At 39.8% G+C, this 27,163-nt stretch overlaps 2 protein-coding genes across 8 annotated transcripts in view; one reads left to right on the top strand and one right to left on the bottom strand.

Moving 5' to 3' along the window:
- The window catches only part of LOC102918524 (olfactory receptor 8G50), a 118,934-nt gene that overhangs the window by 54,177 nt on the left and 37,594 nt on the right, over nucleotides 1-27,163 (bottom strand). The gene's annotated exons all lie outside the window — the stretch shown is intronic.
- LOC102927177 (von Willebrand factor A domain-containing protein 5A-like) lies at nucleotides 69-25,889 on the top strand. Of its 7 annotated transcripts, none has more exons than XM_076576052.1 (20): nucleotides 69-184; nucleotides 1,031-1,106; nucleotides 2,757-2,814; nucleotides 2,922-3,124; nucleotides 3,405-3,627; nucleotides 3,740-3,915; nucleotides 4,201-4,315; nucleotides 7,758-7,927; nucleotides 8,169-8,257; nucleotides 8,448-8,592; nucleotides 9,023-9,102; nucleotides 16,412-16,526; nucleotides 17,176-17,340; nucleotides 17,595-17,695; nucleotides 17,956-18,203; nucleotides 19,721-19,774; nucleotides 19,870-19,989; nucleotides 20,453-20,583; nucleotides 25,080-25,206; nucleotides 25,677-25,889. In XM_076576052.1, exons 3-20 carry the CDS (start codon nucleotides 2,772-2,774, stop codon nucleotides 25,754-25,756), a joined length of 2,385 nt encoding a protein of 794 aa, XP_076432167.1. In that variant the 5' UTR covers nucleotides 69-184; nucleotides 1,031-1,106; nucleotides 2,757-2,771; the 3' UTR covers nucleotides 25,757-25,889. The 7 variants fall into 7 exon arrangements, with proteins under 7 accessions (XP_076432167.1, XP_076432166.1, XP_042136619.2 ...); XM_076576051.1 differs by having other exon boundaries at nucleotides 79-179; nucleotides 992-1,106; XM_042280685.2 differs by having other exon boundaries at nucleotides 79-184; nucleotides 992-1,106.

The raw sequence follows: 27,163 nt of genomic DNA, 5'->3' as shown, positions 1-27,163 counted from the left end.
AAGCACACATGCCTCTAACCCCAGGAAGTGATGGCTGGGCGGAGAAAGGTATATAAGGCGTGAGGAGACAGGAACTAAAGGCTTTTCAGCAGAAGCGTCCCTTTCAGCTGGAGGCTTTTTCGACTGGAGCCTTTCGAGTGAGGACTCAAAGGATTTCAGTCAGAGGATTTGTAGAACTGGTGAGGTGAGACATGGCAGTGGCTTGGTCCTTTGTCTATCTGATCTTTCAGGATTTACCCCAATATCTGGTACCTTTTTTTTAAAAATTTTTTTATTAATAAGAACTTTAAAAATTGAGCAAGTCTCTCTCTCTCTCTCTCTCTCTCTCTCTCTCTCCCTCCTTTCTTCCCTCCCCCCCTTCTTTCTTCTTCTCACTCTTCCTCTATCTCACAAAATAGGTTTTTGCTGTTGCTTTTTTTGTTTTTCTTTTCAGTTTTAGGTAGGTTTGCCCTATGAACATGGAGCTTTCATTCTCCACCCACCCTGATCCATTGCAGCCCATAGATGCTTTTCTATAGATATTTGAGAGATTGAAGCTATGTCTTTCGTAAATTTTTGGCACTGAAGGTCTTGGATAGAGAGTCTATGATTAAATAACTTTTATTCACTCCACACTGCAATCACTTTCCTGGGCTTGAGGCACGGATTGTCCCCTTCCGGCAGCAGTAACTAACAGGGTGTGGCCAGCTGATTCAGCCTGCTTCCTGCCTGTTGTTGGGCTGACACTGTCTCAACAGTTACAAAGCTGCAGGGTCACCACACAGGCCACTCCCCAAACCCAAGGAAAAGCTTTCGGTATCTAGTGTCATACAGTTGAAGTCTGTAACTGGTCCCTTCGGGAGCCAGTCTCTGCCTCAAGGGCCTTTGAGGGCTTCCGTCCTGTGACACAGAAGGAACACTTACCACAGGTGACCAAGGAAGGGTCAGGAGAGAATGAAACTCCGGAAATTTGTTTTGAGGTTGGATTCAGGAAGTCGATGTTTCCTTGTAGGGGACCCTCGTCTGTCTGTCTGCCTCTCTCCTCTCTCAGCCTCCTGTCGTGGCCACTGCCAGCCTGAGATCTCCGCTGCCAGACACATTCCATCCTCCAGCTGAGCTGCTCCTGGGTGAGTCTCCTGCTTGAAGCTTCCTGCTGCTGTCAGGAGAAATTCTCCCCCTGCTCCAGGCTCCCCTACCTGCCTCCAGGGAAAGTCCTTCCCAGCGCCTGCTGCCCTCCTCCTTCTTCTTGCTTAGCTGTTACCTCTGTGCTGCCGTCCAGATCTGAGCCATTCTAACGCTGTCGGACTTTTCCAATAGCTCAAAACAGCAGGTGTAGAAAACAGTTTCGTAGAGAAGACTTTTTTTGGTAGAGATTTTTGTGACTGAAATGTATAGGAAATCTATAGAAAACACCACTGATATCAGAGGGATGATTTCCAGAGAGACTAAGACAGTGTCCCCAGCCTTCAGCCTGGCCTAGGGCTTAGATATGGAACTCAGGATTTTGTACAGGTTGACAAGTTCTTTTGCACTGAGTGTCATCCTAGTCTGAGAGTTTTAAAGGGTCATGAGGATCAGCCTGAAGGACCTAGAAAAAGCTCTCCAAAGGCTTCAGAATCCCTAATACCCAGAGAACCAAGGGTGTTCTTTCAAGAGGGTTTTCTTGCCTGTAGATCTGAAAGACAAGGCTGGACTTCTAGGGGACTCATCCTTGGGCATCTGAACAAGCATGGTGTGTGCTCCCAGTTGAGACCTTAGGATGAATTTCCATGAAACCCACCCTTGATGGTGTTGGGCACTGTGGTTGCACAAAGTGACAACAGAGAGAGGCAAGCTAACACACAGTCAGGTTTAGAAAGGCCCAGAAGAGCTTTGAGGGTTTTCAGGACCATGATTGAGATTAGCCCAATCTGTAGACTCTATGGATAAAATAATCATGTAAATCATTACCCAGCATAATCAATATATTTCTTTGTCTTTATATTACATGCAAGATTTGTGAAAAAATATAATTCATGAACTGTATTTTGGAATGTCTATTTTAAAAGAAATGTTGCATGCATAATCTTTATATGCCTGAGTATGTCTTTTAAAATAAGTAATATTTTTTAATTTATCCTTTGAAAATTTTATAGATATGTGCAATGTATTTTGATTATCCACCCCATTCCTACCTTTTAGCTCCCCCTCACATCTGCAACAGGTCCCTCTCCTAATAGTATATCCCTTTATTTTATTTTTTCTTAACCCATTGACTGGCATTAGTGCTGCTTATATGTGCAAAGGTTCAGGGTCATCTTTTGGAGCATGGGCAATCTAACAGGGTCCAAGTCCCTGAGGAAAAATGACTGTCCCACTCCAAGAAGCTCTCAACTTTAAAGCTCTTCAGGTTGGTATTGGACTGTATGTACCCCTCTCCAATCTGTGCTGAGCTGTGACTGGCTTGACGGTACATGTCTTGTGTGGATAACAACATCTGCTTTGAGTTTATGACTAATATGGCCCTGTCATGGACAGAAGACACTGACTTACAGTAGTCCTCTATGACCTTTGGCTCTCAGAAAATTTCTGACACTTCTCTCTGCACGTTGGTTGCAGTGTGACAGGTGTGAGGGTGCAGACAGGATGATCTAGATGGTCACTTAGGGCTAAGCATTCCACAGTCACTTATTTACTCTCTCCATTGCCATGTGATCTGAGAGAGAAAAGCATGTAACTTGCTGGCATTGACGGTGTAACACTACCACGAACCTCTTAGTGATGTGTCTTCTCCACAGAAACCTGCAGTTACCATGGAACATCACTTTGGTCTAATCACTGGCAAAAAGCAGCCAGGTAAGCCTGACTTACAACTCTTAGTGATGAGGTAGTTGTACCCAGCACATACATAATCCTAGACTGGTAAAATTTGTTGATCTCCTAAACACTGATATCTTCCCCAGTACCACTGAAGAGCATCTCGGTTACCTTGTCCATCAATGACTTTGTGGCTGGGGTGTCTACAACCTTAAATTATGAGAATGAGGAAAAAGTCCCATTAGAGGCAATCTTTGTGTTCCCCATGGATGAAGACTCTGCTGTCTACAGCTTTGAAGCCTTGGTGGATGGGAAGAAAATTGTGGCAGAATTGCAGGAGAAGATGGAGGTCTGAAGGATGAGTACATTATCTTTTCTCTTCTATCTTTTAAATTGCATTCTACTTTTATCTTTATAAACAATTCATGAGGTTCCCCCATCAGATATTGACTGTTCTTTAATTCACTTCTAATTACTTTTTGCCTAAAATCAATAAGGCAGAGGGAATCAAGTAGAAGCTACCAGGATAATTGTGAAGTTCACAGGATCTGTGGCACTCCCTCAGAAAAACAGCTGTATTTTCTTTACTTCACATGATTTCATTTCAACCCATCCTGCTCTTGCTCTAGGCCCATAGAAACTATGAGGATGCCCTCTCCCAGGGCCATCAAGCTTACTTATTGGAAGAGGATGACTACTCCAGGGATGTCTTTTCTTGCAATGTGGGGAACCTCCATCCTGGGTCTAAGGTGGCAGTTACCCTGAGGTATGTGCAAGAATTGCCTCTGGAAACAGATGGTGCCCTTCGCTATGTGCTCCCAGCAATCTTGAATCCAAGATACAAGCTCTCTGGTAAGTAATTTCTGCCTTTAAAAACCAGTGGGAGAATGGCTGGGGAAATACACAATTATGTTTGTGTTAGAAATTGTTGACATGGAAACAGAATTAATGTACTATTTTGTAGAAAGGTCAGCAAACAGTTGCTTGAATATAAAGACCCCTATAACCCCTTTGGAAGAACTGCCCTACACACTCAGCTTGGTTGCCACAATCACTTCCCAGCATGCCATTGAGAGGATCCAATCCAACTGCTCCTTGAGTCCTATTCAATACCTTGCAGATGACAAGACTTCTGCTCAGGTGAGTAGTAAGAGAACACTATTGTCAGTCCTCTCTGTCTTCATTGTTGACCTGGTCCTCACTCATTCTTCCCACATTTCCCTTGTTTTTTCTGGCCATGCTTGGAGAGGCACACTATCTACCTTCCCTGCTCTGGGTATTGTATACACTCTGTTTCATCCAGTCCTTCAAATACTTCTGATTGTGTTCCTGATGTGAGAAGCCTGAAACACTGACCTATGACCTTATCTCAGAAAGCAACCAGTGGCAGTTCTAACATGGCTGCTCTGGTGGTATTCTACTCAGGTTTCCTTGGCTGAAGGACACAAGTTTGACCGGGATGTGGAACTCCTGATTTACTACAATGCAGTGCACAGCCCCAGTGTAGCTGTGGAGATGGGGATGCCAGACGTGAAGCCAGGTATTTTCTGTTTCCCACTATAGTCCCTTTCTAAGATGTAACTCCCAATTAGCCTTGATTTTTCTACCCTATTCCAGGATAAGAATATGTCCATTGAAATAGTGACTTTTCACTTCCACATGTAAAAAATGACAGGGCTTAATAGGTAATCATGTGATTATGTCCTATAGGTTAATTTACATAGATTACTAGATAATTAGAGGGAAAATAGGACTAAATAATTCACAAGAAAATATGCAGCCCATTATCAACATGTGGCAATGACTGGTCTTACAAAAATGGCAAATAAAAAGTAATCTTGTGACTATGTCTCCTGTCATAGGATCAGTGATGTCCAAATCTGATAAAGTCTCATGCTGCACATGGTGTGGCAAGTTTACACTGTCAGATAGTGTTGGAGCAAATCAGTTGGTTTCAACTGTTTTGAAAGTATTTGGGCTACAAAGAGCAAAGTAATTACTCATTTTGACAATTCTAATATTTACAATATTTCTTCTGATATAAATATAAATGTCTATATGACATGCAGATGATATTGATCCATATTATAATGGTATCAAATATAAGTAAATGATGAGAGGGTTATGCAGTCACTGTTTGTGTCATCAGTTACATGATTAGTTACAATGTCATTATTAAAATAGTGTACATTAACAAACTGGAAGAATTTAGGTAGAAGGTCTCCAGGTAATGGGATGGGAAAAGTAGTTATAATTCCTAGTATCACTATAAAATAATAGTTCAATTAGGAAAATAATGGTACTATAATCTAGACAATGTGCAAATAGTTATTTGTAGGTGAAAAATAATGACACTTTAAGTAGATTTTTTTTTTTAATTCATCATAACTGGATGTCATCTTGCTGCCAGTTCTCATTTTTTTTTGTCTTATGATTAATAGGAATGGTCAAATTTAACACAGAATCAATTTTAGGTCTCCTGTGTACTGTAGAAATTGAACTTGGAAAAAATTACAAGAATCCAATTCAAACCCATTCTTTGTAGCCTACTTGATTTTTTCTTAGACTAAACTTAACTTTCCAGTGAGTTTTGTTTCTTATTTATATCTAGTGATTGTCATTTAAAACATTTCCTTATATGTATGCTTAACTTTTATAAAAAGCTGGCACAGCCCATATATGTGTTTTGCTTTCTTTGTCTTCTTTGGCCCATTCTGCACTGGGTTACAAAGATCATCACACAACACAAAAGGGTGCTGCAACTCTTGATCTCCAGGTTGGATATATGGAAGCTCCTTGGGGGCCAATGGTATTCATAATGGTGACATCTGAGCTTGGGCTTATTCTGCTGTCACTGTAAAGCAGTGTAATGACTTTACCATGAACCTGGGTTTCCATACTCAACCCCTACCAATACATCATTTTCAGTATTTGCAAGTATGACCTCATGCTGAACTACAGGTAGGGGTTTTTTCTTCTCACAGTTTGGCCACTTCTCTCTGAGGTCACTCAGGGGAATTCCAGTTTCCCTGGGTTTCTTCCAATTTCCTCATCTCCTTTGTAGCTCTATGTTCTGTCTTTGTTGCTGTTGATTATGGTGGCATTTTATTTGTACTGAAATGTGATTTTAATTGTATGTTAATAAATAAAGTTGCCTGGGGGTCAGAGCTAATAGCAAGCCATAGCAGAACTGGGCATTTGTGGCATACGCTTATAATCCCAGCACTTGGTAGGCAGAGCTAGGTAAGTCTCTGTGTGTTCAGGGATACAGCCAGCATTGGAGACACACGCCTTTAATCTCAATACCATAGAAGACCTAGAGGGCTGTACAAACAGGCAGTGACGAGGCAGTCATGTGTTTGGGTTTACAACCAATGAAAAGACAGAACAGAAAGACTATATAAAGACAAACACACAGGAAGTAGCTCTCTTTCGGAGAGGTCTCTTGGCTTAAGAGGCTAGCAGCGGGTGGTAAGGCTCTTAGCTCTGATCTCTTGGCTTTCTTCTTTGCATTGGTTCTGTGTTTCTTAGTTAATAAGATGGTTGGTTACATCTACAGTTGATTTCTTGATCTCCTGTTTGGGTTTTCATAAAATATTCCAACTCAGACTTGGTCTTTAGTCAGGAGTATTTTTATCTACCAGATAGAACCTTAAGATGCTGCTACTTAATAGGTAATAACTAAGGTCTTGATTTCTTCCTTTCTATGGCATCTCCTTGGTTCCATGAATATGTTCTCATCTCTATTCAATGATCAGATTTGCAGGCTATCAGTGGACATAGTTGATCATATCTCAGTCTAATTCCTTCTGTCTATGATTCCTCGTTCCTGCTTCCCAGTGCACATATTTTATCAGATATCTTCCTCTTTTCATGTCCTTCAGAAGAACAAGGGTATGTTAACAGGCAGGTTGGCTCACTAAAACTCTTTAATGTAATACCAACATGAAGCGTAAAAATACATGAACTAAATTATGTGTTAAACTTAGAATGTATAATTACACGAATTTAAAAGTAGAAAAATGTATAAAATTATAATTAACAGCTCAGTGTGAGTTAAGCCTTATCCTGAATTCTGTAAGCATATTGTATCACTTAACCTTACAATAGTGCTGTAGTAGGAATTACTACTACCTTGATGCTTCAGAAGAGGCAACTGAGGCTAAGAAGTAGAGTTGCTCATTTATAAACAAGGAAGCTCTGACTTATGAAGTGAAATCATATGAACTGGTTTGAAAGAATTAGTAGACACCATATGAGGAGTACTGATACCTATAAGACCTTGTTCTAAACAGTGTAGATATCCATTTCCATCATTCTCATGGGCTTCTGGCTTCTCAGAAGAGTCCTGGTGTCATGCTAACCACCTGTCTCCCAGGGTGGGAAGAAATCTACTTTACACATTCAAAACAATGCTACTCCTGCATAAGCTGTATATCTAAAGATCTGTATCTGGTTCATATGTATAATGTTTTCACCCAGTTTTCTAGGGGTACTTTCCTGAGTGTCCTGCTCTTGGAATTTGTCATTTAAAGAATTATGCATATGAATATCATTTCTCTGCAAGGTTCTAATTAAAGATGTAATCAGTGACCCGGGCATCACTTTCCCATTAATAAGACTTGAAGAGATTTACCTGTTAGGAATTTTGTCTGTATGTTGACTTCATGCTAGCAGCTGCTAAGCTATTGTGCCCTATTCAATTGTTAAGATGCCTAGAATTTGCACACGCTGACACTGCTTTGTTATTGTCTGTTAATTCCTACCTTGTTTTCCTCCCTCTCCCTCTGTTCTGCTGCTTTTTCTTTTATACTGACAACTCACATTATTCATGTGCACACAGCACAAAAGGAGAAAACAAGTTTGTTTTTTTTTTTTATTTCAGTTTCTCAGTTCTCTATTGAATTGATAATTGGTTCTTGGGGACTTTGGAACACCTGAGTTTCCTTGAACCTTACAGGGTTCTTCTCCTTTCTCTACAGATATTTTGATGGGAGCTCCTTCTGCAATGGTGAGCTTCTATCCAGATATCCCAGAAGTGGAAGCCTCAAGGTCCTGTGGAGAATTTGTGTTCCTCATGGACTGCTCTGGAAGTATGAAATCCCCCATGAACAACCAGAAGGATTCTCAGCTACGCATAGAAGCTGCCAAGGTAAAGCCAGATTCTTCAATGTTTTGGGAGGTGCCATGTGAGGATGATTGGAAATGCTATGGGTAGGGCTCATTTATAGCTGTAGGTCTATAACAATAACAAGCATGGCCACTTTGATCTCAGCCTTGAAATAAAAGGTGACATAAGATGGTGACTTTTTCTACCCTTAGGAAATAGACTGGGGTCTGTATGTTTGGTAGAGTCTCTCTCACTCCATCTCCTCATCTTCTCTCACCTTCAGGAAACTCTGTTGCTGCTGCTGAAGAGTTTACCTATGGGTTGTTATTTCAACATCTACAGATTTGGATCTTCCTATGAAAAATTCTTTCCGTAAGTTTCTTGGAAGACCATGGACTGTGAAATAATGTACTTTACAGTAGGGTTGGCACTTTTAAACTGACTATAGCAGAGTAATTAGTAATATTGGGGTCATCAGAAGCAGTTTTCATGATAGTAATTTCATGATAGGCATAGCAATGTTTGTGACTGCCATGTGACTAGACATGCTTGTTTCTCTAAGGGAGAGTATGAAGTACACTCAGAAAACAATGGAGGAGGCAGTGGAAAGAGTGAAGGATTTAGAAGCAGACCTAGGGGGCACTGAAATCTTGACACCACTCCTGGACATTTACAAGGCGCCCTGCATTCCTGGCCATCCCTTACAGGTGAGCTTTGGAACCAAGCTAAGATGGACAAATTGTGAAATTTTCTACTAAATCTGAGTCCCAGTTCTCCCATATATAATTGTGTAAATAGTGTGTAAACTTAAGTCATCTACTGTACAGTGAAGAGAAAAAGACCAGAGGCAGCGTTCTTCCTCTATTCCATGGGGCAGGCAGTCAACTTCTTATGTGGTACCAAAAGTTTAAGATAAAAGATGGATGGGAGGATGTGAAACTCTTCCCAGGGTGTGAAACTCTTCCCACTGAAGAGTCTCTATGGAGCAAGTGACAGTGGAGCACTAGGGTCCCCATCCCTGTGTGAAGAAGCTACAAAGACTGTAAATAGTTGTAGTCCATGAGGACCAATGCTGTTGTCTACCAATGAACTTGACAGAAGCCAGATGAATTCATCTTTTGTTTGTTTGTTTTGCAGCTCTTTGTCTTCACAGATGGAGAAGTAAGTGACACATTTAGTGTCATTAAACAAGTTCAGTTAAACAGCAAGAAGCACAGGTAGGAGAAGAGTATGGTTTATACTATGCTGCCTGCACCCCAAGCAGGGCCACATGTGACTTGTTCCATGTGATATCATGGGATCCCAAGCTTCTAAAGGGACAGAGAGCCTCAAGGATTTTCCAGAACTTGCTGATCCCGTAATTTCTATAAAAATTTCAAAAGGAGTTTTCCACTTAACACTGATACCACAAGGTCTTTGTTCCTCATTTTTCCAAATCTCTGAAGGACATATTGAATCATGTTTTCATTACAAAGGTACTGACAGTTTCAAACAGAAAGTTACTCAAATCATAGTTATCTGGGTAGATGAGCTGTCACAGTGTGCACACTGTGCATCCATCACAGGTCCAGAGCTAGTCAGTTATCAGTGTTCTCTTGCTCTTTCCACCACTCACTAGTTCAAACCTAGCTCAAGTATAATTCTTGTAGATTATGTGAAGTCTTCTTGATTTGCTATTATATTAAGTCTTGTGGTAGTTGTCTCTTTCTATATACCTCACCTTTATTCTTTATCTCAACAGTTTGTTTAGTTGTACACATAATTTGCATATAACCATAGTCAAGTTGCATATGTTTTTCCATGAAGTAGTTCAGTATATTTTATATTGATGCTCATAATAATGGGCTTTCTTTGGGCTCTGTAGTGCTTATGTTACATATCACAAGCCATCTACTGGAGATTTAATTTGTATGGGACAATATGAGTAAGCTAAAGGCAGATGTTACCATGTATTTACAAGGGATCCTGGACCAACTCTACAGAAAGCAAAGCACAGTCACATGAACACACCCAAATGTACTGTTCTTTAAGTAGACAGAGCTGTCCAATTTCTGTGGAATGGCAGTTTCACAAGCTATAATAATTTGACTCACATCAACTTGATACATGGATTCCAGTTGCTTCATTTCCTAACTATTTTAGTATTTGAGTTGTTAAAAGTTAGCCAGTTTTGTGCACGGGACCAAAGTGTCTTAGGGTTTAAAGTTTGATTTTTCTGATAGCTCAATTTCATGCAACTTTTAATATTTAATAGCCATTAAGTGGCCTCTTTTGGTATTTCTTAAAATCTCTATACTACTGTTATTATTTTCTCTAGTAGATTTTCATTTTTTTTTACTGAGACTTATTTGATTTTCTGTTTTGAATAGGAATATATTGATGACTATTTTCTTTCTTTGTAGCTCACATCTTCACTAGCAACACTGTTTCCTCTATTTTGTTTTTTAAGATAGGCTTCCCTATGCAGTCCTGACTGGTCTGGAACTCCTTTACTGGACCAGGCTGGCCTCAGTGGGTGTCATTCTGCCTGCCTCTGCCTCTAGAGTGCTGGGATTGCAGCCATGGGCTACCATCCCTAACTCAAGTGATCCATTTCAATTTCTATTCTTTGAAGTTTTCCTTTGGGATTATGACTTTTGCATATGCTTTGTTAATTTTTTTTTCTTTTCAAGCTTTGTGGATAGTTTACCTTTTACTTTAAAAAGATTTTGCTCTCTATATTGTTTTTTTTTTTTGGTCAGTTTCATATATGTATATAATACATTATGGTTTCTATCTCCTGTTAACTTTTCCTTTCTCCTTCCCATCTCCATCAATCTCTCTTCCCTACCTGTTCTTTTCTTAGATTTATGTCATTTTGTTTTATAGTGTGACCAATTTTGTTTAATCAGTATCATCTCTATGACACTGGATTGGGACTATCCATTGAATCCTGGTGGGGTTGGGTATACAACTGAAAGCTTTGAACACCCTTTTCTCTGATTTTTAGTATGGTACTCCCATAATAGTCATGTAATTATTGCATCAGTGAGTATATCCTGCCAGGCAGATGGTATAATACTTTGTAGAGCTTACAGCTGATTAAGATCATTGATGTCTTTTCTCTCTCATCAGCCTTTATAGTATCTCTTGATTTCTCTATGTCGTACAACCAAGGTGTATGGTGGCTTCAGCATTAGGGACTTAACATGGTAGGCAACCATGAGCAATGGCAAGACTCTGTCATGTTTTTCTGGACTCATGAGTGGTTATCCATTTCCTGACATTGGTTTTTGTTTAGTAACCAATGGTCTTGAGATGAAGACTTTTCTAGACATGTAAACTATTTCCCTTATAATTTTAAATTAAGAAATTCAGCACAACCTGCAGTACTGAGCTCCATCCCAGGCCTCTACTCATGTTTTATTTTGAGAGTCTTGCCTTGAACTCTTTATAGCCCAGGCAGGATTTGAACTTTCAGTTTTCCTGGTTTAAGTCCCAAGAATCTAGGATTACCTGCCTGCATCCACAATTCTTTCTTTTAGAGTGTCTAAAATACACTTCAATGTCATTTTCACCACAGAAATTTGGTCATCTTGTACTGGTTATTCCATCACTGAATTTCAGTGCTTTGGGTGTCATGATGAGCATCTATACAAGTGTAGATTGTTTCTGATTCCTCTGTTCCAATCCGTTGGCCAATGGATACAAATGTATTTCAGGACTATACAATGTAAATTAATCATCTCTCTGGCAATTCTTGATTTCCAGTGCTCTAGAGCACCCATTCTACTCATTATCAAGATTTCCTCCCTTATTTCTCTCCTTCTTTATTTCTTTCCTTCATTTTTTTCCTTTTTTGCCTAGTCATGATTTCATTATGCAGACCTTGACTTTCTTGGAATTCATTATGTCTAACACGTTGGCCTCAAACTCATAGAGATCTGTCTGCCTCTGCCTTCTAAGTGCTTATATTAGAGTATGAACCTTCATGCCTTGCTTGCAAAATTGTCTTAATTATACTTGGTTCTTCGTACATTGTTTTGGATTTAGTTTGCAAATATCAAATATTCAACAAATAATATGTTTGGACACTGATTAGAAAGACAATGATATTGACTTCATATAATCCAAGTAAAATATCTGGTGTTGAAATCAATAAAAACATGATAAGTAAAAATGCACTCACTTTCAAAGGACAAAGACATTCTGTTAAATAACCACACTAAACCAACCTCACTCATTAAGTGATATTTAATGTTCATATAATATTATATGATACTAGAGTCCACATTTCATAATTTTTCCATGAAAGTATTTCATAGTTATTTATTTTTGTTTATGTTCCAGTAGTTAATCATTATGAAATATTGCAGGAATAGTTCCTTTGCATTGTGAAGGAGAATTTGAATTATTTTTGTAGAATCTCAAGTTTTAATTAGTATTTAGGATAATGCAGGATATTTTTTATACAAATATTCCAAAATCAGCATTGTGCCAGGGATGTTACATTGACTACTTATCTAAAGCTCAGCTGCTGACAGACTGCTTTACAATAATGTACACATGTTATCAAGTAATATTTACTCAATAGCCTTAAATTTCACACAATTACCCAAATCAGTAATTCCTTAGACAGAAACCAAATGACAACTGAATGCTCCTCCCCCTCATCCTCATCCTCATCCTAGTCCTGGTCCTCATTCTTATCCTCATTTTCCTCCTCTTCTTCTCCTTCTCCTCTTCCTCCCCATCTTCTTCTCCTTGTGTTCTTTCTGCTGTGGTACTGGTGACTTAATATAGAGACTGCATAGCACCACTCAGAGCTGTATATCTAGTTCACATAATGGTTTGTAAATTCACTGTTTTCACCTTACTGCAAAGGAGAACATTTCATGTTCCTTCCTTCACTCCTTTCCTTCTTTCTATTTTATCAATGTGTACACCCAGATTCTTGCATTACTTTCTGAAACACTGTGACACTACATAGTTTGTCTAAGGCTATAAGACACTCATACTGGCCAGTTTAGGGACCAGAACACATTTTTATGTTCTTTCATTCTTTTTTTTTTATTTTATTTTATTTTACAATACCATTCAGTTCTACATATCAGCCATGGATTCCCTTGTTCTCTCCCCTTCTGCCCCCCTCCCCTTCCCCCCAGCCCATCCCCATTCCCACCTCTTCCAGGGCAAAGCCTCCCCCGAGGACTGAGATCAACCTGGTAGACTCAGTCCATGCAGGTCCAGTCCCTTCCTCCCAGACTGAGCCAAGCATCCCTGCATAAGCCCCAGGTTTCAAACAGCCAACTCATGCAATGAGCACAGGACCTGGTACCACTGCCTAGATGCCTCCCAAACAAAAGAAATGAATTTGTTAAAAAGAATGAAAGGACAGGACAGGAGTTCTTTCATTCTTTTTAACAAATTCATTTCTTTTGTTCCATAAGTTGTGCTTAATTTTATTGTCTCTTGTTATGCCACGTTCAGAGGCCCATTCTTTTCTGAAGGGAAATGGAAGAAGAATGGATCTGGGGGAGAGAGAGAATAGGGGAGAACTGGGTAGAATAGGGGGCCTGGATGTAATGTATGAGAGAAGAATAAAAATAATGTTTTACTCTTTCCCATACTTTGTGACTCTGTAGTAAGACATTTCTACAAGCAGCCCTATAGTGAGAGTAAAAAAATTTCAGTATTTAAGTTATCCAGGGCTCCTGGCTAAGGAATGTGATGATTGTTGGCTTGTTAGCAGACACAATGGCAAAATTAAAAACAAATACTGCAAATTTTAATGATTTAATGATTCCCATATTTCCAAGGCAACAAAATAGGATTTTTCTCTGAATGTCTTCCTTCTTGTTGAGATTCCTAGTTTCCATGGTTGTGGTGATTTCCCTCATCTAGTAGAATATTCAGAATCTCTGTGAACTATTTTATAATTATGTGTAGAGATTTTCATTAGTTTTTTCCTATGCTGTAGTAACAAATAGTTGCCATTTTTTAAATTTTTAACTGATACACAAAAAAACATAAAATTGTATCATTTATGGAGTATAGCATCAGATTTCATACATATAATTTATTTAGAGATATTTAGATCAGGTTAAACATATTTATATTTTCAAATATCTATATATCCTTTCAAAATTCTTTCATCTTGTACTTGGAAATGGATAATCTATAATTATTATCTCTATTTAGCAGTATATTTTATGTTACTTATCAGATATTTTTGTCTGTACAAAACTTGATTCATAAGCTTTTATTTTTCCCTTGAGTTTCTGGCCATTGGTTTTGCATAGTGAATATGTCAATTTCAGATGGTATTTGTAAGTACTTCTAGCACTAGCGCTCTCTCTCTCTCTCTCTCTCTCTCTCTCTCTCTCTCTCTCTCTCTCTCTCTCTCTCTCTCTCTCCACACACATCATAGACCAGACTAGCATTGGAGTTAGATCCATCTTGCAGCCTCAGCCTCCTCACTGCTAAGGTTCTAAGCATGCTCCAACAGTCCCAGCTGTCCTTGCCTGTCTGGCATTTTGATCCATTGCTTCTCTACAAAGCCTAGGGCCCAAGTCTTTTGAGCCTCTTGTCTGAGCTCCTCAATCCTGAGAGTATATATAGTGTGCCACAATACTTCCTTACTGGTACATTTTCTATGATAATTTTTCATTTTCTTTTTTTCATCTTCCAAGTTCTGATACTTTCCTCTCCCTTCTTTATTTTTTTACATCATATTATTAATTATATGATTTAGTATAATGATTGATGTAAGGATTTTTAATTTTCTGTTTTGATGTTATTTTGTATGGTTTTAATTAATTGAACTGGTTATTTGACAACTTCTTATATATATTGTATACTGATTGCTCTGATCCCCACCTTTTCTTATCTTATTTCCTTCTGCCAATATAAAGTGTGTGTGTGTATGTGTGTGCAAACACATGTGTGTACTCCTGGAGTGTGTACATTTGAGTAATAAATGATAGTTGAATTTCAACAAATGAAATTCATTCACTTGTTGAGATTGGTGGTGATTTTGTCCTTTATTATTTTATGTGGAAATAGTGAATATTGTTATATCTCAATACCACCTTGCACTTTTGGGTAAACCTACCTCACGACTGATGAACAATTACTGCCACATCTTATGGAATTCAGTAGGCCCATATGTCTTAGGATATTGAATATTTGTTAATAAGAAGTAATCCTATGAATTTTGAAGTATATTGTGAGGTTTTGGTATCTATGCACTCCTGGCATCAAAAAATGAGCTGGAAACACTGTCCTTTTCCTATTTTATGAAAACTTTCTTTCTTTATTGTTTATTAGATGACATAGTGGACTTAGTAGGTGTTATTGGCATTTAAATGGTATCTTTCCCCTGATAGGTCTTTTTCTTTGCTTTCAGCAGTACCTATACTAGGAACTGACAGCTTTAATCCAGCTAAAGGGTAATGAATTTCATGGCTGGACCATTTCTTGCGTATCTCTACCTCTCTACATTGTTCTGTGAAAAATTCTCAGGCGGTTTCAGGGGCAAAACTGCCACTGACAAAGTTCAAAACTCCACAATTTTCCTACTTCCTCTGAAACGGCCTCGAACTTCAGCCATCCACACTTGCCACATGCCTCAGATGGGAAGTGACCAGCATACGCAGGCTCATTTCTCTTTTCTTCTCTCCATTTCAAAGTCTTGGCTCCTAGGTTCATATTCTCTGAGCAGTCATTGGAGCCTATTGTCTTGGTAGTTGTCTGCTTTTACACAAATTATTCAAGTTATGATTGTAGATCTCTAGTTCTCTCTAGTTTGAATAACTTAGTCCAGTGTTTCTGTGAGTAGAACTTACAGTGTTTTGTCTTGATCTTTGTATTTGAGGTCTTGACTGTCAGATTCTAAGAATTGGTGAATTTCACCCCCATGTCATTGCATAACAAATGTCTGCAAACTCCACTAACCTGTGTTTAATTGATCAACTTGAAAATGCTAAAACCAATAGTGACTGCTTTATAAGTTTTTGAGAGGGAATAAAACTACAATACAAGCTTTGATCCTCACACTTACATACTGAAAACACTAACTCTCAGGTCCCATGTCATGGGATTTGGGGATGATGACTCACATTAACAAAATGTACATGGATACTGAATGTATAAGCAAAGATGTCACTGTATTTACTTGTCACTTTAATATTTTCATAGTTTACTATGAAAGAAGGCTTTCAGAGATAAAATGCTGTTAGACAGCCATTGCTTCTCCGCATTGTAGTGGGGGAAAGAACTTAGATTTTGCAAATACCTGGGCCCTAGATCTTCATCAGCAAAATGAAAGAGTCTTTTTTTCATAGAAGACTCATGGCATTAAATTGTATTACTTATTTAAGCATTTATTACCTCCCATAGAAATAAAGTCTGATTTCTAAATGATAGCATTACACTGACTTTGAGGTAAGTACTTTAATCTCTTCATGACTTTCGGATTAGCCCATGTTAAGTAATAATTCTGTTATGAAGAACCCATCTCTAATGTTCATCATTCCACTGTTGCAGATGTTTCTCATTTGGTATTGGGGAAGGAGCCTCCACCAGTTTAATTAAAGGCATCGCCCGGGTATCAGGGGGCTCTGCAGAGTTTATCACAAGCAAGGACAGGATGCAGACCAAGGTGAGAGCAGGCTGAGTGTCCAGAGTTGCAAATGCAGAGTGAGGATAGGACAGGACAGGGCACTGCTGCAAAGACAGTGCAAAGACTTTTGTTTTGAAGACCAGAGAGAAAGAAGGTGAAAGTTCTGGCTGCTCTGTCTGAGCCTGCAGTCTTTACTCTCAGTAGATCTGGTAGAAATCCACTCTCTATGCAAAAGACACAAAAGAAAAGATAAGAAAGTGTGTGTGTGTGTGTGTGTGTGTGTGTGTGTGTGTGTGTGTGTGTGACAGACTCAAAGGCATGATAAGTTCACATTCATTTATTAGTGCACAAAAATGCAAGACATCTCTGATTATATTTCTAAACTTCTCTTTCCATGTTGTTACCATTTCTTTTCTACTCATTTCTGTAGAGGTCTCTTTTCTTAAATATTTCCCTCATTCAAATCTACACTTTTACATCTCTCAAGTGTAACTTTACTATATACACAAATAGAGAAAGAATTTTGCATTTCTCACTTAGCAATAGTAATTAGACATGAGATGCATTACATCCTTGGTCTTGGCTAATATTCAGTGGATGACCATCATTATTATCTTTTTTTTTTTTTTTTTTTTTTTTTTTTTTTTTTTTTTTAATGGATAATTCTGGCTCTTCTCTCCTCCAACAGGCTCTTGGGTCTCTGAAGTTTGCTCTAAGCTGTTCAGTGGATGACATCGCTCTAAGCTGGGATTTGCCTCCTGGTCTGTTAGCTTACATGCTTTCCCCAGAGCAGACTGTCATCTTTAGGGGCCAGAGGTTAATCGTCTATGCCCAACTGACTGGGACTATGCCCGTGAGTCCCTATTCTTGTTTGTTACTCATTGAGACACTGTATCAGCAGTTTTATTAGCACTGATGATTGCTTGCGATTTCAGCAAGATATGTCACTTGCCAGGCAGCCAGTGTCCTTCCCACCATCTCCTCCATGCCGTGTCTACAGTATCCTGTACTACCTGATTCTTAGGGTTACACTGCATTGAGCTGAGGGGCTTCCCATTTTCCTGGCTATGTGTCTGCTTGTCACTCCTGCTCTCTTCTTATTTGTAGCAAGTGGAGAGCTCAGGAGAAGTGTGCCTCAAGTACACCCTTCAGGGCAGGAGTCTTGAAAACAGGGTGACCTTTTCCCTACAACCCAAGACAAATGCCAGGTAAGAACTCAGCTTTGCTGCTCCGTCTTCTCTCTTCTCCACCTCTCCCTTCCCTTCTCTGCCTTCCTCTGCCATCTGGATGATTCAGTCATGCCTGTCACTGGCCTCTGCTGCTTCCTCTGAGATCTTTTCTTTCTCATTCATTCACGTGAAGTCTTTTTCTCCACATGTCCTTCTGCCTGCAATCACTAGCTCTTAAGAGTCTTGGGTACTTGATTTGCATTTCTTTTTCTTTAATTTTGTATAGTGTGTTCTTTCAGCTTCACCATTCACCGCTTGGCTGCGAAGTCCCTGATTCAGACCAAAGACTTGGGCTCCTATGAGACTTCACAAAGAACAAAAGAGGATGTCGTCAGCATCAGCATTCAGTCTGGAGTCCTCAGCTCCTTTACAGCTTATATTGCCATAAACAAGGAGCTCAACCAGCCTGTGCAGGGGCCTCTGGCTCACCGAGTAATTCCAAGGCCTGTGATGTCTACATCATTTTGTGCACGTAAAGTTAAGTCTTGTAAGTTTTATCCCAATTCAAACTTATGTATAATGAGTCTCTGATATCCAAGCTCATCATTTAAACAATAACTTTCAGAATTTCTTAAATTTAATTTCCTAATTTCCCCCTGTTTTCCTCTTCTTTCCACACCTAGGATTTATGGCTTCCCTTAAGTTTTCTAGAGAAATAGATTACGTCTGACTGGGAGGGAGATTTAATGTAGAAGTACAAATGAACACAAAGACATATTATAAAGCACAAGCTTATATAATCATATCATTTAATTTGAATCTGATTTCTGTTGTTGATAATTAGTCAATGGCCACACACAGAGCAGATGACTAGATTGCATCCGATAATGTAGTGGTAGAAGAGAGGATTTAAGAAAATAGTGGATATCTGAAAGAGTGATAGAGGATTATTAGGAAAAGAAAAAATCTAGCATCATTTTTCTGGGATGCCTGAGGGTCCAGTTGCATTTGGTGACTTGTCAGTTGGCATAAATACTGATTAGAGTCCTGGTTTTTGTGAATCATTTACAGCAAGGATCAGCAAATTTAACCTAAAAATGAAGAGGATAGAGGGTTGAATTCATTTCTAGTGTAAGATTTTGTCATCTTGTTTCAAAATTATGGCTATGGTATTGACAGGACTAATAAGGGTGTTAATTTGTTAGATTGGAATATAGATCGAATAAAAAAATAAAAGATTAAAGGAAGGTGACATATATGAAAAAATAGAAGATTTGGGGACTTAGAAGGTACAAGTCAGGTCAAAGACCATTTTTAAAAATATGAAACCATAAGTTAAAACACTAGAAATATGGGTATTATATTTTAAAGGTAAGATATTTGTGACAAATCAATATTTCATGATACCAATGCCTTGAGGGCATGGGAGAGGTGTGTAAGACCCACAGTCACTGGATCTGAGGAAGGCAAGATCTTTGCATTAAGGTATTGCATAGGCTACTTAGATGGATGATGAAAATTCTCAAATTTATGGGTGAGTTTGGAGTGCACTGGAAGCCTATGGTGTGGTTTTTGGGTAGTTTGGTTGCTGGTAGGAGGTGACTTCAGTAGTTGAGAGTTGATAGTAGTAAGGACATGTAGAAGAGAGAAGGTGAGAGAGAAGGTAATATTCTTGGGCTTAGACAATTGCCAAGCGAACCTTCTGAACCTAGATGCTTAGGGTACAGTTGAGCTTCTTTTGAAAGGGAGATGGGTAAAAAGATTTGGAGGACAGAGGAAAATCATTTTAAGGTGTATCTGGAAGAATGCTTCTGTATTGAAAGTAAGATGCAGCTGTAATTGTTCAGCACATGTCAGTGGTTCGAGACCACTCAATAGGAAGTAGAAAGGAGGCTCAGAGGGTGTATTGGAGGAGGACACACAGGAGAATGGCACATTGTGGTTAGTGAATGAAGCCGATCTGGATAGGAGGGATGATGGCTCCGATCCCCATACTTTTCAATCTTTGCTTGTTGCAGCACATAAAGGATACTGCAATCACCACTGTACATTTATGTTTTGCAGGTCGCAATCCAGCCTTATTCTCAAGAGATTTACTGTGCTTACACACAAGGAATGGTGAGCATCCATAGAGGTCTATGAAGACATACTTCTACAGTCTGAGGGAGTTTCTCTCTAGGACAAATTTTCTCAGCAATGTTTGTTTGTCATAGATACTGAATTTAGTGAAGCCCAATCTTCATGTTTCCGTAAGGAAAATGTGGCATCCATGAGAAAGATGAAAAAGTCAGATTCTTCCAAAAAGAAAACCAACTTGCAAAACGACCACAAAGGTAAATTGGTCCTCAGATTGTGTCTCTGACTTATGCAGCCAAAAACTAACCTTCCATGTACTTCATCTGGGAGCTTTCTCTACCTATGGGGTAACTTACTTGAGGCAGCAGGCAGGAGGTGAGATTTGGCATTGCCATACAATTGCCAGAATGAGACTAGCTTCATTAATCTATAATACAGCCCTTGATAGCTTCTAACCTACTGTAATTGAGTGGCCTCAGGTTCTTTGAGTCCTCCTGGCAATCTCTGCCTACACAGTCCACCTAGAATCAGTCCTGGTCCCAGCAGACCCCACCGCTGTTGTGTTCAGAACTCATCACAGATAACAAAAACTCAGTAGACTTCCTGCAGAAACCTCACTGCAGCCTCCTATTTCAGGAGAATTTCTTAGGTGGGCTCTGATCCCAGTGATTCCCATAGTTTCCCATGCCATATCTCTTTCATTTTTTTTTTTTTACAAAGGTTTTGGAGAAAATGTTGCTCTGCAACTGATTTTGCTCCAAAAGGCAAATGGCTCCTGGGAGCTGGATGAGGATCTGACCAAGATCCTGGGCACTAATTTGGAAGACATCAAGGCTGCAAACCCTGCCAAGGTGAGATGCAAAAGTGGAAAAAAGGAAAGAGTGTACTTCATGATGGTAGGAACATAATTAGAGTTGAAATGAACCAGGGCTGAGCTGAGAAATAAGAATACAGATAATGCAAAGGTGAAATTAACTTTTAATATACAGAAGATAAAATTATTTCTACTTCAGATGGACCCTAAAGACCATGGAATTAATGGCCTAGCTACAGGAAAGTGTGGTTAGACTTACAGATGTCAAAGTGAAAATAAATGCTCCTCTATATTAATCATATTCCCAGAGACATTATTGTAAAAAAAATAATTTTTATCTTCCTACTGCACCAGACAGATTTTTTAAGCCCTTAGTATTAATATACTTATTTTTCCTCATTTCAGTTAATTAAGCCAGGTTCTATTTATTTTGCTATGTATAGATGAAGATATCAAACATTAGGAAAATGAACTCTCTCTGCACCAGTGAGTGTAGACTAGATTCAATGCTAGGATGTCCTGTCTTCAGAGACTCCAATAACATCCTTAATATAGCTTTATTTTGTGTTCTCAAATAGGCTGGCTAGAGTAAACCTTCTTCAGAATTTTAAGATTACCTTCTGAATCTTCTAATACTATTCGGAAAAAAAAAACACTTAAATAAAAGACAGATGTCAAACTATTAAGAAGAAATACAGTTCTGAGTTGTTAAAGTGTGAGACACAGTTGAGGGTATTTGCATAGCAGTGCAGGTGCCACATAAGACAAGAGGCCATTCATCCTCCTGTAGGTAGAGTTACAGGTGGTTGTGAGCCAGCAGACATGGGTTCTGGGAATTCAATCCGGTCCCTCTGCAGGGGCAGAAAGAGTCCTTAACAACTGAGGCATCTCTGCAGTTTTCCTGTGTCCTCCCCTTGTTTATGAGTGTGTGCGCACATTATTTGTATTCTAATCTATATCTGTTTAAGTCCTTTAAATTGATGTATGCTTTCTATTTGCTCCAGTTTTGATATCTACATCCTGTTTTGTTGACTTGGGCCAAATAAATCTCTCATCAGGAAGAAAAAAAAAATAAAGCGTGAGACACAATTAATGGGAATATTTCTTCAAAATTATTTCATACTGGCTCCTTGTTAAAGCGATAAGTCTGTTTCGACATTAAAAAAAATCTGCTACTAATTAGAGTAGGAAATTATCAAGAGAACTCAGCTCTAACATACAGGAATTCACAAACTCAATTCAGTAAAAACATATAGTAAAATAGAATAAATATCACATCTGAAGTTCAATTGAAAATTTGAAAAATTTTAAATGGTTTTTATTTTATTATTACTACTATTTTACATGCTGACCACAGTTTCCCCTCCCCTCTGATCCCAGTTCTTCCCCTTCCTCCCCTTGGGCCCCTTCTCCCCTATCTGCTCCTCCTCAGTTTCTACTCAGAGAAGGGCAGATCTCCCATGGATATCAACCAAACATGGCATATCAGATTGCGATAAGACTTAGGCACCTCCCCTCATATTAAGTCTGGGCAAGGCAACTCAGTATGAGAAATGGGGTCCTAAAAGAGTCAGAGACAGCCTCTGCTCCCACTGTTAGTAGTCTCACAAGAAGACCAAGCTACACAACTGTCATATATATGTAGAGTGTAGGCCTAGGTCAGTCTCATGCAGGCTCCCTGGATGTTGGTCGAGTGTCTGTGAGCTCCGAGGATTCCAGCTTAGTTGAGTCTGTGGATTTGACCCCTCTGGCTCCTGAAATCCTTTCTCCCTCTCTTCAGCAGGATTCCCCAAGCTCTGCCTAATGCTTGCCTGTGTGTCTCTGTACCTATTTCCATCAGTTGCTGGATAAAACCTCTCTGATGACAATTGGGCTAGGTACCAACCTATGAGCATAGCAGAAGATCCTTAGGCCATTAGGCATCATTTCATTGACTTTATTTTTCTAGTCCTGTTTGGTTCTATTCTAGGTCTCTGGGCTATCCTGACTCTGTGTCCTGGCATTCCAGGCCGTGTCAGTGTGGGATCACTCTCATGGCATGGGTCTCAGGCTGGACCAGTCATTAGTTGTTCACTTCCACAATTTCTGTGCCACCTTGGCCCCAGCATATCTTACAGGCAGGATAAATTGTAGGCTGAAGGTTATGTGGCTGGGTTAGTGTCACAATCCCTCCACTGGAAGTCTTATCTGGTTCAGGCTATATATCCACTATTACTAGGAATCTTACTTGGGTCACCCTTGTAGATTCCTGGGAGTTTCCCTTATACCGGGTTTTGTCCTGACCCCTCCTGTTCTCTCTTCTTCTCATTCCCACCTGCCTCTATTCCACCCATTAAATAATCTATTCTATTTCCTCTTCTCAGGGTGATTCAAGTGCACCTACCGTCTTTAAGTCTTCCTTGTTACTTAGCTTCTCTGGGTATGTGGATTAGAGCATATTTATACTTTACTTTGTAGCTAATATCCACTTTTGAGTGAGTACATACCATGTTTTTCTTTTTGGTCTGGGTTACATCACTAAGAATGATATATATTTTTTTCAAATTCTATCCTTTTGCCGGCAAATTTCTTTTTTTTTTTTTTTGGTTTTTTTCGAGACAGGGTTTCTCTGTGTAGCTTTGCGCCTTTCCTGGAACTCACTTGGTAGCCCAGGCTGGCCTCGAACTCACAGAGATCCGCCTGCCTCTGCCTCCCGAGTGCTGGGATTCAAGGCGTGCGCCACCACTGCCCGGCCAAATTTCTTAATGTCATTGTTTTTAACAGTTAAGTAATACTCCATTGTGTAAATGTACCACATTTTCTTTATTCATTCTTTGGTTGAGGGACTTCTAGGTTATTTCTAGTTTCTGGCCATTATGAATAAAACTGCTATGAATATAGTTGAGCAAGTGCCCTTGTGGTATGATTGAGCATCCTCTGGATATATACCCAAAACTGATATAGCTAGGTCTTCAGGTAGATCAATTCCCAATTTTCTGAGAAATCGCCACATTTACTTCTACAGTGGATGTACAAGTTTGGACTCCCACCAGCAATGGAGGAGTGTTCCCCTTGCTCCACATCCTCTCCAACATGAGCTGACAGTTGTGTTTTTTATCTTAGCCATTCTGACAGGTGTAAGATCTTAGCCATTCTGACAGGTGTAAGAATCTCAGAGTTGTTTTGATTTGTTTTTCCCTGATGACTGAGGATGTTGAACATTTCTTTAAGTGTTTCTTAGTCTTTTGAGATTCCTCTATTTGGAATTCTCTGTTTAGAACTGTACCCATTTTTAAATGGATTATTTGGTTTGTTGGAGTCTAGTTTCTTGAGTTCTTTACATATTTTGGAGATCAGCCCTGTGTCTGATGTGGGGTTGATGAAGATCTTTTCCCATTCTGTAGACTGCCATTTTGTGCTATTGACAGTGTCCTTTGCCTTACAGAAGTTTTTTAGGTTCATAATGTCCCATTTATTAATTGTCAGTCTTAGTGACTGAGTGACTGGTGTTCTGTTCAGAAAGTTGTCTCCTTTGCCAATGTGTTTAAGACCATGTTGGGGCCCATTGTCCTGCTGCAACAGGGGACCCTGTTGAAACCTGTGGCCTGTGTTACCACTAAAGGCCACGTGGATATACATGGTCTGTGCTGCCACCTGATGCCATGTTGATATCCATTGGCAGGATTGCCTCAGGGACCATAATGGGAACTGTGGTCCATCTAGCCCCAAGGCCATGTTGAGGTCCATATTCTGTACTGAAGTCTTCAGGACAGGCTATGCTGAAGTCTATGGCACCTTAAAGTCTGAGGCCATGTGGAAGTTGGTGGTCTGTGCTGTCACACACACACACAAAAAGTGGAAATCCATGCTCCAGCTGACTGTAAAGGGCAAGAGAGCTCCTTTTGTGTCCATTAGGTGTACTAATTCCAACATCCATCATTTCTAGAGTACTAACTTTGGAAAAATCTTCTCACTTTTGTATTACTTGTGTTTATGTTTGGAAATGTGCTATTGATTTTTCCTTATATATTTTTATAGGCAATTGAGGATACAAAGACAAAATTCATGAACACAATACTTTAAAAAAAATCAAATATATAAGCCTGGCAGTGGTGGCGCACGCCTTTAATCCCAGCACTCGGGAGGCAGAGGCAGGTGGATCTCTGTGAGTTCGAGGCCAGTATGGGCTACCAAGTGAGTTCCAGGAAAGGTGCAAAGCTACACAGAGAAACCCTGTCTCGAAAAACCAAAAAAAAAAAAAAAAATCAAATTTCTTCTCTTCATACAGTCTAATTATCCATGTACTGTGTATATGGGTTGTTTTGTGGAATATGATGATGGCTACATTGGACTTATACCTTAAGTCCATTTCTAAGTGGTACTGGAATGTTTTCTTGAGCCTCAGTCAGTCTGTATGGTAAGAATGGGCCAGGGAATTCCATGTAGCATCAGATTAGGGAACAATGAGGAAGGAGACAGTGAATCTCTCTGCTTGCTCTTGAGTGGCATCCTGCCCTGCATGGAGCACCACGGAAGTTTCTGTCTATTTTGCAGGATGGGGACCCTTCTGCCTGGGCCACAGTATTGGCTGTACTCTGGCTACATGCTAATGGCAAGGACACGAAATATGAGTGGGAGCTTCTGGAAAGGAAGGCGGTGACCTGGCTTCATGACCATGCAGGTAGGAGCACAGCCCCACCTATCCCTTTCCCTCTTCCCCAGATGTGTCTCAAGAGCTAATCCTGTATGTGTAGCAGAAGGTGAGTACTAGAGAGTCGCCATAGCTGCCCCTGCCATGATATCTGTTCCCTTAGCGAATGCTTCCTTTTCAGGACTAGGATGAACTCTGTACTTGGTGGTTGGGACAAGCTAAGCAGGGGGAAAGAACATAGATGTGGATGCTTAGCTGAGTAAGACTAGCCCGAGACATGTAGCCAGTGCTCCTGCAGGGTTATTGTGTCCTTGCTGCCATGTTCCCGTAGACAGCAAAGACTAAAGGAAAATCAGAACAAGGAAGGAGGAAGAGCCTGGGTACTGCAGGCAGCTAAAGCAGGGCTGAAGGGGATGAGAGGAACAATTGAGGAAGGCTCGGGAAAAAGCCTCCCTCTCCTCCCAATCCTACAGTCTGACTCTTGTGTCTCCTCTTCCCAGGCCCCTCCATCCCTACGCTTGTGCAAGCTGCCAATCATCTCCTGAAATTACCTGTGACTCCTGCTGTGCTTAGCCTCTGAGGATGCTACTCACAAAGCAAGAATGCTTCCTGGCTACCACAGAGTCCCTGACTTTCTCCTTGGCTGAGATAGCTTTTGGGTTCCCTCTTTACCCTTTTCTTTCTTTTCACAACAATAAAGGACATCTCCACAACCTTGCTGATCTTGTCTAGGTCCCTTTGGATCCAATCTTCTGTCCCTATCGTTTCCTCTGTGAGAAGTTGTCATGGTCCCCTAACATGGTTTCTGCATTGCGACTTTTATTTTATCCATATGCAGAATGACACTTGAAGTTTTCCAGAGAAATTACAATAAAGAGGGTGACATGGAATCTCGAGTCAGCACTGTAGCATTGCTCCTGGGCCTGAATTAATAATCTGCATTATCGTTATCTGCTCAGTTCTGTTCTTACATGATTTTCACGGTCACAGTAGTGACATTTATGTTCATAAGAGCAGGAATTGGATGAAATTTGAAAATCAACATCAATATAACAAAGAGAGAGAGACAAAAAGCCATACATTGCCCATTTCAGAACTGCTATGGAGATCTTGAATTGATTCTGTTTATATATTTAACTCTATGGTATGTCTTTATTTCCTTTTCCTAAGTACCTTGGTTTAACTAATACTAGGAGATTGGTGTTTCTGCTTCATCTCTAAACACCTTGGGAGATGGTTGCAAGTCCTTGGACCTAGCCTGTGCTATAAGGTTCCTAGTCAGGCTCAACACGTGTTAAAGAACAGCTAGAATTAAAAATGAAGATCAGTTGGGATTTAAACTGATCATGTCAATCAGTGTTCTTTCTTTTTTCTTTTCTGTCACTATGGAAAAATACTTGAGAAAATTAACTCAAGGGGCAAAAAAGAGTTTGGATGGGAATGACCCAGTGGGTAAACTGCATCTGTACAAGTCTGAGGACCCCAGTTCGGATCCTCAGAGTCTGTATGATAAGATGGATGTGATAGAGCTGCCTCTAATCCCAGTATTTGCAGACACAGAGAGAAGATCCAAGGATCTCACTGGCCAGCCCATCTGGACAATGGGTGATCTCCAAGCTCAGTGAGAAATTGTCTCCCAAGTAAGTGGACAGTAATAGATGGAGATCCCCATTCTTTTCTGAGCAGTTATCTATGTTATTTGTACTGTAGATTCTAAATGAGAGAGTTTAGTAAGTCTGCAAGAGGTGAAAGTAAAGGAACAATTAGCAGACAGCAGGTAGACAGCAAGGTGTCATCAAATCTGGAACTTATAACATCCTTCAGAAATGACTAGGCAAGCCTAGTTGAGACAGTAGAGTCCTTGGCAGAACACAGCCTCTCCTTTGGTGAAGCTGCTAAGTAAAAGACCAAATTCAAAGTATCTGATAGACAGAAAAAGAATATCAACTTGGGTTTCTACAACATCTGACTGAAGAAGAAATGACTG

The sequence above is a fragment of the Peromyscus maniculatus genome, chromosome 7, assembly GCF_049852395.1.
Source record: "Peromyscus maniculatus bairdii isolate BWxNUB_F1_BW_parent chromosome 7, HU_Pman_BW_mat_3.1, whole genome shotgun sequence".
In the NCBI taxonomy this organism is placed as follows: Eukaryota; Metazoa; Chordata; class Mammalia; order Rodentia; family Cricetidae; genus Peromyscus; species Peromyscus maniculatus.
The sequence above is the reverse complement of the archived record's forward strand: the minus strand, read 5'-3'. Positions and strand labels throughout refer to the sequence as shown.

What these genes read in the sequence shown, in the direction of transcription:
- LOC102927177 (XM_076576052.1), top strand. Translation starts at nt 2,772, where the DNA reads ATGGAACATCACTTTGGTCTAATCACTGGCAAAAAGCAGCCAG. An exon ending in ATGACAAGACTTCTGCTCAG is followed by an intron (nt 3,916 to 4,200) that starts GTGAGTAGTAAG and finishes TATTCTACTCAG; the next exon opens with GTTTCCTTGGCTGAAGGACA. An exon ending in TGCACGTAAAGTTAAGTCTT is followed by an intron (nt 18,204 to 19,720) that starts GTAAGTTTTATC and finishes TATGTTTTGCAG; the next exon opens with GTCGCAATCCAGCCTTATTC.